The sequence below is a fragment of the Salmo salar genome, chromosome 20 (assembly GCF_965601325.2).
Source record: "Salmo salar chromosome 20, fSalSal1, whole genome shotgun sequence".
NCBI classification, from domain to species: Eukaryota; Metazoa; Chordata; class Actinopteri; order Salmoniformes; family Salmonidae; genus Salmo; species Salmo salar.
Genome location: NC_138310.1, coordinates 5,730,331 through 5,742,088, shown reverse-complemented (window position 1 = coordinate 5,742,088; position 11,758 = coordinate 5,730,331). Strand labels below are relative to the sequence as shown.

The 11,758-nt window shown below is 44.3% G+C and overlaps 1 protein-coding gene across 2 annotated transcripts; it reads right to left on the bottom strand.

The window, feature by feature from the left end:
• Positions 1 to 3,180: 3,180 nt before the first annotated feature.
• On the bottom strand, positions 3,181 to 11,446 carry LOC100195274 (MAD homolog 4 (Drosophila)). Of its 2 annotated transcripts, none has more exons than XM_082966052.1 (11): positions 11,230 to 11,446; positions 7,788 to 8,282; positions 7,271 to 7,445; positions 7,162 to 7,191; positions 6,831 to 7,046; positions 6,313 to 6,420; positions 6,115 to 6,165; positions 5,825 to 6,008; positions 5,518 to 5,684; positions 4,294 to 4,434; positions 3,181 to 3,996 (listed from the first exon to the last, which is right to left on the bottom strand). In XM_082966052.1, exons 2-11 carry the CDS (start codon positions 8,025 to 8,027, stop codon positions 3,785 to 3,787), a joined length of 1,524 nt encoding a protein of 507 aa, XP_082822178.1. In that variant the 5' UTR covers positions 8,028 to 8,282; positions 11,230 to 11,446; the 3' UTR covers positions 3,181 to 3,784. The 2 variants fall into 2 exon arrangements, with proteins under 2 accessions (XP_082822178.1, NP_001133775.1); NM_001140303.1 differs by having other exon boundaries at positions 3,183 to 3,996; positions 4,294 to 4,432; positions 5,516 to 5,684; positions 11,230 to 11,395.
• Positions 11,447 to 11,758: the final 312 nt, after the last annotated feature.

Genomic DNA, 11,758 nt, shown 5'->3' with positions numbered 1-11,758 from the left:
CCTCGAGAGGTTGGGTTAAATGTGGAAGACACATTTCAGTTGGTCAACTGACTAGTTATCCCACTTTCCCTTATGGTAGTCAATCCTACACGCTACAGTTATGCCAAGTTAAATGCCATTCAGATTGGTTTAAGCCTTACTCTGGTAATGTCTTCTACCTTGTATTTGTTTCAGGCAACCGATTCCACCCAACAAGCAAGATTAAATCACTGTGTGATAACCATGTCCAACCCCAGGCTCCCAAGCAGGGCAAGAGGGCCTCTGTTCCATCCCCAAAAAGGAGAAAAGTCAGACTCCTCAACAGACATAGATAACCCAACCCCCTTGCATCCAAAAGTAAGGCTCATTTAGGTTTTATTACTGCTACAAAAATTGCCCTTCTTGTGTTCAATGAACAGTGATTGTCAGAATGTATTATTCACATGATATCCAGAAGTCAAATGTGACAAAGAACACAGCTGAAGAGTTCCTAAAACAGTACCGGTCATCAGACAGCGTAAAGCTCACGAACGAAGTGGATGAATTGGAGCAGATCTCCAAACTTACACAGGAGAACTTTGAACTGAAACAGCAGAATGACACATGGAAGGAGATTGTTCTTCAATGTAACACTGAGCAATAGTCTTGACTCTTATCGGCTGGTATAACGACACAAGGCGAGACCCAGATGCAGACATGGGAGGCAGATGGTTTGAGCTCTGATATTTATTATAATCCAAGGAGTGGGCAAAAGGCAGGTTGGGGACAGGCAAGAGTTCATTATTAAAAGCACCTTTGGCAGCAATTACAGCCTTGAGTCTTCATGGGTATGACACAAAAAGCTTGGCACATCTGTATTTGGAGTTTCTCCCATTCTTCTCTGCAGATTCTCTCAAGCTCTGTCAGGTTGGATGCGGAGCATTGCTGCACCGCTATTTTCAGGTCTCCACAGAGATATTAGATCGGGTTCAAGTCCAGGCTCTGGCTGGGCCACTCAAGGACTTGTCCCGAAGCCACTCCTGCGTTGTCTTGGCTGTGTGCTTAGGGTCGTTGTCCTTTTTGGAAGGTAAACCTTCGCCCCAGTCTGAGGTCCTGAGCACTCTGGAGCAGGTTTTCATCAAGGATCTCTGTACTTTGCTCCGTTCATCTTTGCCTCGATCCTGACTAGTCTCACAGTCGCTGCCTCTGAAAAACATCCCCATAGCATGATTCTGCCACCACCATGCTTCACCGTAGGGATGGTGCCAGGTTTCCTCCAGACGTGACACTTGGAATTCAGGCCGAAGACTTGAGTCTTAGTTTCATCAGGCCAGAGAATGTTGTTACTCATGGTCTGAGAGTCTTTAGGTGCCTTTTGGCAAACTCCAAGCGGGCTGTCATGTGCCTTTTACTGAGGAGTGTCTTCCATCTGGCCACTCTACCATAAAGGTGTGATTGGTGGAGTGCTGCAGGGTCGGTTGTCCTTCTGGAAGGTTTTCCCATCTCCTCAGAGGAACACTAGAGCACTGTCAGTGACTACCGTCACCTACCTGACCAAGGCCCTTCTCCCCCGATTGCTCAGTTTGGCAGGGCGGCCAGCTCTAGGAAAAGTCTTCCTGGTTCCAAACTACTTCCATTTAAGAATGATGGAGGCCACTGTGTTCTTGGGTGCCTTCAATGCTGCAGACATTTTTTGGTACCCTTCCCCAGATCTGTGCCTCTACACCAGCGGTCGCCAACCGATCTTCAAGGCATTCCTAGTCGTTCACCAAATATTTCTGTAGAAAAGCCAACAAACGACAAAGGCTTATGCTCCTTTTTAAAAAATCGCGTTGAGCTGTTGCCGGTAGGTGCACTTGATTCAAAAGTCCTGCGCACCAGGTAGCAAAGTGTTCCCATGAGACACACTGCCTACTCCGCAGACCGGCGAATCTGTGCCTAAATCGAGTGCACCTACTGCGCTGCCCAATCAGATAGCTCAAATCACCGTGGCTACAGAGCTTCCATTACCCTGGCCACAGCCAAGTTTAATAGGCTACTAGCCTACGTAAGATTGAATAACTTTTAAAACCATGACCACAGAGAGACTGTCAACGAATACAGCAAAGAGCTGGTGTTTTTATGAGTGAGTTCATGATTTAGTTTATATTCAGCGCTTCTCCGTACTTCGCTCGGGCTGCAATGAATGAGTAACATAAACTCACCCCATTCCGTACAAATGTGCGCAACCGCGACATTCAAACGAGGCTGCAAAGAAAACTAATGGGACTGTAGCGACTGTGTTGACTTCAAAATCTGGGGTGTGAACTACGTTTCTATTCAAGCGTTGATCGACATGGTAATGGCTCTATAGTATTGGAGAAAAGTTGAAAAAAAAAAACTGTCCCTCCGTTACATCGTGACGTGTCATACCGTAATGTACATCACGAGTAAAGCAACTATTTCTGTCTTACAATCTCTCTCCACCAGGTGTAGCACTTCTCTCATCGTTTAAAAACAAGAAATGGACAGTGACGGGGGTAAGAGGGGATATCTAGTCATTTTTTGAATCGTCACTGCTAGCGATCATGACTAATTTTCCAGACTTTTTACATTTTTTTATTTAATCCATTTTAAAAGGCTGTAACGTAATAAAATGTGGAAAAAGTCAAGGGGTCTGAATAGTTTATGAAAGCACTGTAAATGTAGCAGAAATTCTGTAAAAACAAAAAAAGATGTGTCCTCCGAGGGGGGGGGCTGGTGTATGAGGTTATAAAAAATAGATTTAAAAAAGGTCTAAGAAGTGGAAGATGCCATTAAGTTTTGTTTTCGAACAGCTGAAATAATATTGATGGTTATGGAAATTATATTTCACAGCGGTTTAGATGGTACAATGATTATCTAAACTATACTAGCTTATCTTGTCACAAACTGACATTAGGTTAACTATTAGAGTTTTACTATAAATTACATACTGCAATTCACAAAGATAGTTGAACACTTGTTGAAATTCTTTCCGTAACTTATCTTGTCAGTCTCTCTCTTCTCTTAACACCTATGGACCCAGAACTTAATTTAGCTTTTTGTTCATTTTAGAGACCTATTTTGTCATTTGACAAAAGTGCTCGACACATTTGTTTAATTTGACATTTAACCTTTAATTTATAAAAAAATTGGGCTATTTACTTCATTTTTCTGTTTTAATAAAATACAATCTGAAGAACAAACAATTGTGGCAATTCATATCTTGCAGTAAAATACTTTAATCTCAAGAGTAGGCAGGTTAAATGTTGAGAGGTTTTATGTTCTTACTTAGAAAATAGTCCTGATCATATGATCAATATCCTAAACAACTAACAATACTTCAATTCAGTCATTTAAATTGTAAACACTTTTCCAATCTGGGAGGTAACCTCAAAGTATGCAATGATTTTGCTATGTATTTTGTATGGAATCAAGGCATTAGAATGTATCAGAGACCACCAAAATAGAGCTTGTTCTGCAAAAGAAAAAAAAAACAACAGGGGAGCCTGGCTGGCTACTTTTTCTATTTGGCTGAATACTCCATGTGCTTGTGGAAAACACTGCATAGGTTACCCAGATGGGATCACTGGTGAAGGGCACCAGGGCGATTGAGAATAGTAGCCTCCTTTCTTCATCAGAGCCTCTGTCCTGACTTGGACGTACTTGACAATATGAAGGCAAAGAGAAGAGGAACGACCCATAGAGAGAAACAAGTCTTTGTTTACTTGTATAGCTAAACAGGGAGTCTTTCCTGTCCCCTACCCCACCTCATTCCAAGTTCTCTCATAATGAAGTGTCACAGGGGAGGGGTCACTCTGGTGGTTCAGTCCAAGGATTGGGGGTCAGCGATGGGCATGGTGTGCAGCACCTCGTCCAGTAGCTGGAGGGCGCGGTGTAGGTGGATCTCAATCCAGCAGGGGGTCTCCTTGATGCTCGTCCGGGGGTAGTCAGGACCCCAGCCCTTGACAAAGCTCATGCGCAGGATGCACAGTCTCCTCAGGTCGTCCACGCCGATGCCGGCTGCTGCCGAAAGGCCTGGGTGAGGAGAGAGTGAGCCCGAGTTGGGTATACATCCACACTGATGAGGTATCTGAACTACAGAACTAGTATGGATTCCTACGGATCGTCAATGACTGACCGATGCTGCAATTTGATGTGATAATTGGTAAATTACTTTAGAATGGGCTATGTGAGCATTGTATATATCTATTATAAAAGTGGTGTGAGTGATGTAACAGGTTTGAAGTTGTGTGCGAGTCAATAGCAGCCAAGTGTCCTGTCTGTGGGAGTATGTGAGTGTTGCTCAAAGGAGGGAAGTGTTGTGCTGCTTACTGATGGCGGGAGCGATGCCTCCCACTGAGCCCGGCCCAGAGATGTTCCCAGCAATAGAGGCAGCCTGAGCTGCGGCTGCCGCCTGCGCCGTCGCTGCCTGCTGCTGCATTTGCCTGTGGCACTGATGCAGGTCAAACACCTGGAAAGGGGAACAAAAAAAAAAAACATGTATATCGTGTATGTGGACACCCCTTCAAATTAGTGGATTAGACTATTTCAGCCACACCCGTTGCCGACAGGTATATAAAAATCGAGAACATAGCCATACAATCTCCATAGACAAACATTGCCACCTTCCCAACAAGTCAGTTCGTCAAATTTCTGCCATGGTAGAGCTGCCTAGTTAACTGGGAGTACTGTTATTGTGAAGTGGAAACATCTCGGAACCACAACCGCTCAGCCGTCGAAGTGGTAGGCCACACAAGCTCAATGAACATGACCGCTGAAAGCTGAAGGATCACCATGCGCAATGACAAGCGTCGGCTGGAGTGGTGTAAAGCTCTCCGCCATGGACTCAGAAGCAGTGAAAACACTTTCTCTGGAGTGATGAATTATGCTTCACCATCTGGCAGTCCGACAGATGAATATGGGTTTGGTGGATGCCAGGAGAACTCTACCTGCCCCAATGCCTAGTGCCAACAGTAAAGTTTGGTGGAGGATGAATAATGGTATGGGGCTGGTTTTCATGGTTCAACCTAGGCCCCTTAGTTCCAGTGAAGGGAAATCTTAACGCTACAGCATACAATAACATTCTAGATGATTCTGTGCTTCAACTTTGTGGCAACAGTTTGGGGAAGGTCTTTCCTGTTTCAGCATGACAATGCCCCCGTGCACAAAGTTTGTTGAGATCGGTGTGGAAGAACTTGACTGGCCTGCAGAGCCCTGACCTCAACCCCATCTAACATCTTTGGGTTGAATTGGAACGCCGACTGCAAGCCAGGAATAATCACCCAACATCAGTGCCTGACCTCACTAATGCTCTTGTGGCTGAATGGAAGGAAGCAAGTCCACGCAGCAATGTTTCAACATTAGTGGAAAGCAACTCCATATTAATACCAATGATTTTGGAATGAGATAATCGAGCAGGTGTCCACATACTTTTGGTCATGTAGTGTACATTTACTACCAGCTGCATGCAATTCACAGCTTGGACACCAGGGGGTTGATAACAACACAATGAACACATTGGTAAAGCTAAGCAAACAGAGAAGTTGGGACCTCCCTTGATGTAGGCGCTGGGGTAGATCTTGTGCACGGCATCGCCGGGGGCGCGGCCGGCTTCCCTGTCCAGGTAGTAGCTCTGCACAAACACTGCGTGGTCGCTATGGCAACGGACCCACACGTCCCCTTCACCTTTGCACTCCAGCTGGATCCCCTTCCCGATGTGGAGCCTTGAAGTGAAAAGAACAGCAGTTATTATCAGTGGGGTGACCAAATACTCTTCTGGCAATGTCAAGAATTCACCTCCATTCAGAGCTAGAAGCTCATCATAGTTAAATGGTAAGGGGGGTAGGAGGCTGGGACGCCGTACCTGGCTCTTTCAATGGCCTCTGTCCGGTGCACGTTGCTCAGCTGGCCCAGACAGAAGCGGTCTCCACCCGACGGGTCCACGTAGCCGTCCACGGTCACGACAGGGCAAGTGGAGGGCACCTTGAAGGTCTCGCCCACCTGCACGTCCATCTCAAAGTAAGCGGTGGAGCACCAGTAATCGGGCGCTGCAACAGACCGCAGCAACAACACCCCGAACTCAGTCCTCTCCAGACTCACTCATGGCACTCTGAACACCTTGTTGGGTGAATATAGGTGTTGTGCTTCACTTACCTGGATGGTTGGATATGGGGGGCTGGAAGCCATGCTCGTTGTGCACAGGCCCTACGAAGGTGACATGAAAGCAGCAATGTTAAATCTTGGAACGTAACTCCTTCAACCCAGTTCTGAGTTGCAGGCATTATATGTTCTAAAAGTGAAATTCATGTTCTACTACTACAGAGAGTAATCCTGATGGTGGCATGGACTCACAGTAGTGCCCTGGATGAGGCATGGGTGGGTGGTGTTGCAGGTGCCCATTCTGATGGTGAGGCATGTTGGGCATGAAGCTGCTGTTTCTCGTCCAGGTGGAGGTGGCATCTGTAAGGGCACAGGTGGATTCTTACAGGTGAGAATTGTAGGGAGAGCCACACTTCGACACTGTCCATACAGCTAGTAAATGAGCTGTGATACATTTCAAAGAGGGTCGGGGAAAGTCGGGGTGTAAATAAGAGCCAATGAGAGGGAAGAGAGAAAGTGACCACAGGTGGGCAACATAATAAGTTCCTTTTCCTAAGCCATTACATTGCAGAATGAGTTTGACATTACTGTGAGATGAGTAATTTAGGGGTGTTGTAATCTTCTGTCAACAAGCCACAAGTAGATAAGCTGTAGCCAAATAAACCACTCAAACTTTGCCTATGACCTCCAATGATTTGGGTGAGGAGGATACAAAGAGCCATAAAATTAGGGGGAGATAAAGTGGATAGGGTGGTGGAGTAGGCACTCACTTCCTGATCCAACAGAGATGCTGGGGAAGGCGGAGGTGGTGCGGGCATCAGCGAGGGGCAGCAGGCCAGCGGTGCTGAAGGGCTCCGAGGGGGTCCCAACTCGGCTGGAGGGAGGATGCTGGATGGTTTGGAGGGAGTGACCCCCATCCATGGTGGGCAGCTGGGGCTGGCCGTCAAAGTCGTACTCATCTTTAACCATCAGTCCCAGGCTGGTAGCTGAGAGCACAGAGAGCAGCAGTCATGATACAAGTCAACAACAAACAAAACATACATTAACAGAAGATAGTTGTATACTTTTTTTAACGGAATTATCAAAACGAAGGTAACTTACCTGTGCTGGTAAGAGTCAAGCTTGATAGGTCTGTGAAATAAAATAAAAAGATCACTCTAGAGTTAAACCGTAAAAAATAAACTAACACCAGAGGCATCAGTGCACTCACCAATACCCGGAGACACCACCCGGTCGTAGTGGTAGGGGTTCACGCAGACATTGTCACACTTCAGGTCAAATGCAAACTGGCAGTATTTGACATGCTTCAGTTCATTTTTATGCAGATCGGGCCATCTCCACAACCGAGTGTAGATCACGTGGGGGAACCCTTTACGCCCTGCTACCTGAGAATATAAGATTAAACCCATTGATTTAACTAAATAAATACTTTGTTCTTCACCCAAAAGTGCTAATAGGTCCCATACCCTATACTTTTCACCTTTACAAGATCCCCAGTCATAATGCCATCTCATCTCGCCATTTTTACCTTTGCCGCTTACCCCAGGGGTGTATTCACTAGGTTCACTAGGAACCAAAGAAGCAAACGGGCCGAAATCGGGAGAGACTAACTTGAACAATGACAAAGGATTGTTTTGGTTGCAAAACATTTTCTGTTACTACATGTTTTTCTACGGTGTGTACTAGTGAATACACCCTTGATCCCCAGACAGTGGTGCACTCCCTACCTGCAGGCGGCCATCTAGAGTCCGCTGGATGGTGACACACTTGCTGGGGTGAGCTCCATTGGTGGTGATGGCTGTGATAAGGGAGTCCAGTTCATCCTTCTTCTCCTTCAGCTTTTTCACTAGACTTTCTATTGCTCGCTTGGCAAAGGTCTCACTCTCTGCCCCTTGCCTATGACACATCAAGCTGTGTACAATGCTCAGGCAAGCGTCGTTACTCGTAGGCATGTTGGTGATAGACATCCTGAGGTCCAATAGAGTATACTACTCCGTATAGGAAATAAATAATTTGTCCCAACAATAAATGTTGCTGTTTTGTCGTGTTTATAGTGTGGAGCAACGCATAAGAAAGATTTCGATATGAGAGGGTGTTTGTTTCCCCTCCAGTCACTGTCACTCTGGTTGTCCAGTTGTCCAAGTTGAAGTCCAAGGCATCCCAGAACAAAATTAAATGGATTGTCACACTTGCTGTGCGTCCAAAACCCACCACTTCAAGGGCTAGGATTAAGGGAAAAAGAGGACAAGAGTGGGTTATTATGGCACTGTACATACACTGAACAAAAATATAAACACAACATGAAACATGGGACCAACACTTTACATGAGCTGAAATAAAAGATCACAGACATTTTCACAAATTTGGTTACATCCCTGTTAGTGAGCTTTTCTCCTTTGCCAAGATAATCCACCCACCTGACAGGTGTGGCATATCAAGAAGCAGATTAAACAGAATGATCATTACACAGGTGCACCTTGTGCTGGGGACAATAAAAGGCCAGTATAAAATGTGCAGTTTTGTGACAACATAATGCCACAGATGTCTCCAAATGAGGGAGTGTGCAATTGGCATGCTGAATTCAGGAATGTCCACCAGAGCTGTTGCCAGAGAATTTAATGTTAATTTCTCTACCATATGCCACCTACAACATTGTTTTAGAGAACTTGGCAGTACATCCAATAGGCCTCACAACCGCAGACCACGTGTAACCACGCCAGCCCATGAGCTCCAAATCCAGCTTCTTCACCTGCGGGATTGTCTGAGACCAGCCACCCGGGCAGCTGATGAAACTGGGTTTTGCACAACTGAAGAATTTCTGCACAAACTGTCAGAAACCATCTCAGGGAAGCTCATCTGCGTGCCCAGTGTCCTCACCAGGGGCTTGACCTAACTGCAGTTTGGTGTCGTAACTTACTTCAGTGGGCAAATGCTAACCTTAGATGGCCACTGGCACCCTGGAGAAGTGTGCTCTTGACGAATTAATCCCGGTTTCAACTGTACCGAGCGGATGGCAGACAGCGTGTATCGAGTCATGTGGGCGAGCGGTTTGCTGATGCCAACGTTGTGAACAAGAGTGCCCCATGGTGGTTGGGTTATGGTATCGGCAGGCATAAGCTAAGGACAACGAACACAATTGCATATTAATCGACGGCAATTTGAATGCACAGAGATCCCGAGGCCCATTGTTATGCCATTCATCCGCCGTCATCACCTCATGTTTCAGCATGATAATGCACGGCCCCATGTCGCAAGGATCTGTACACAATTCCTAGAAGCTGAAGATTTCCCAGTTCGTCCATTGCCTGCATACTCACCAGACATATCACTCATTGAGCATGTTTGGGATGGTCTGGATTGACGTGTACGACAGCGTGTTCCAGTTCCCGCCAATATCCAGCAACTTCGAGCTGCCATTGAAGAGGAGTGGTCACACCAGATACTGACTTTTTTTTTAATCCACACCCTTACTTAAAAAATTTAAAAATAGGTATTTGTGACCAACAGATGCATATCTGTATTCCCAGGGCCTAATGAATTTATTTCAATTGACTGATTTCCTTATATGAACTGTAACTCAATAACATCTTTTAAATTCTTGCATGTTGCATTTATATTTTTGTTCAGTGTATTTTACCAATATCTCATAAGAAAAATGAAGAAACCCACACACTGCTCTCGATAGGTAAAGCTTATTAAAGAGCAGTGATACTATCGGACTCAAGGCCTTCGTCAGAGCTTTTGTGAGTTTAAAATGTGCAGCCTTATGTAGACATAGCTCCACACACATCTGTTCCAATGCATCCAACGAGGTTGGAGTCGAGGGGAAAAAAAGTGTTACCAAATATAACAATGTGCATTTCATAAATATTCTAATAAAAGGTGTGTACATAAAACGTATTAAACACGTCTGTAAAACCACAATGAGGACATCGGCACACCAAGCAAGTTTTCATAAACCAATGGTTGCAGCGCAAGAAACACATCAGAGTAATCAGAAATGGGGGCATTAATTCATGTTCACATTTACAACATAACATACATAGCCATTTCATCATTAAGACCTTTAGGAAATTATGTCTGGAGGGTGAAAATCCCAAAACATTCTCTTTTGCTCAGATTATTATTTATATCACCTCCCCTGTCTGATATGTCAACTTTCTCTATGCCACAGAATCTAAAAGGTAGAAATGTCATGTCTTTGGTCATTAAAATGTACTGTACAGTGAAATATAAGTATGCCCCCAATTCAATCCTTAGAAAAAAGATGGCAGTTTTGAAACTGCAGTAAAAGTGCAGTAACAGCGGTATTTTGGACACAGTAATTGCAGTTATACTGAACTGTAACTGTAGTTACACATCAAAATTACTGCAGTATTATTTTTTTGATATTTAGGATGCAGTATTTGCAACATACTCTAAGTATACTCATACTCTAAGTGCAATCTTTTTTGTAAGGGAATTCTGATCTCTAATACAGCCACAGTGTGACTTCAACATTAGTTAAAAAATATATATATTTTGTTCAATTTATATGGCAACATTCCAAACTTGTTTAACATTATCTAGATCAAATACGTAACGATAGCACTATTTGTATCCACTTGCATCACTTTCAAATAGAGGGGACGTATTTTGAAGGCGAACCACAAATTCAAGTGACTAATCCTTATTGTGTCTAGCATCACATAGGTCAAAACTACTATTGTGGCTGACTTCAAAACACGTCTAACATTACAGCTAAATTAGCGGACTAAACTCCACGGTGAAGGAAGCTTCTGATGAACTGCAACGGAGTGGAGTTTAGTCAGCTATTTTAACAGTAGTTAGTTACGGTAACTAAAGTAACCCAATGCACAATAATAAAACATTATCTGGTAGTCGGTCACAAGATGCTATTGTTGCTACAACCAGTTAGCTAACGTGCTGGCTTTGGCTTCTCAAAACGAAGATGTCAACAGAAATTAGCTGTTATTCTCAGTCCAAATGTTCATACGGTCTTGCTAACGTTAGCTAACTATCCACTGTTACTTTGCCTGATATTAATCAGCAGCGGTGTAAAATAAGGGAGGTTTGAGCCCATCGATTAGGCTATTTCGCTGGCTAGCTGGCAGGCTGCACTAGTTTCCCAAACTACGCTAGCCTCCCGTCTCGGCCTCATCCACATACCCTGCAAACGCGTTATTTCTCCTCTTGCATATGCGCTCGAATTGTGCTGATCGTCCGTGCTTCTTTGTTCGATCATTTAAAATAACATAAGGAAATCTTTTGAATTTCAAAATAAACGTAGATAAACATCAGATAAGTTGGATAACAAAACGGATTTGTATCAGCGCTTCTCGTTCCCAGCAATTTCCTCCAACATGGCGCTTTGCGCATGGGCGACATTATGTAGTATAGCACTCACAACAAACAGTGAACAACCAGGGGAGGATAAAAATGATGGTTAGGGAGAAATCAACCTTACGAACACTAGGTGTCGTCGTATACCCACAGATCAAATAGACTTTCAACAGTACTTGATAGAGTCCACAAGCTTGCTGCACTGATGGAAAATGTCACTATTTCACATGATATGTATATTATCTGGGACATTTTGGATATGTTAGACAGATACATCTATGCCATAAAAATTAGGCATAATCTAATGTTTTGCTTTCGCTGTAAAGCCTTTTTGAAATCGGACAATGTGGTTAGA

Bases quoted from the DNA above. Each gene is read 5' to 3' on its own strand.
- LOC100195274 (XM_082966052.1), bottom strand. From the start codon at position 8,027: ATGTCTATCACCAACATGCCTACGAGTAACGACGCTTGCCTGAGCATT. The intron at 7,446-7,787 runs GTAGGGAGTGCA...TTATATTCTCAG, and splicing joins CTCTAGATGGCCGCCTGCAG to GTAGCAGGGCGTAAAGGGTT. The intron at 6,421-6,830 runs GTGAGTGCCTAC...GTGCCCTTACAG, and splicing joins CATCTCTGTTGGATCAGGAA to ATGCCACCTCCACCTGGACG.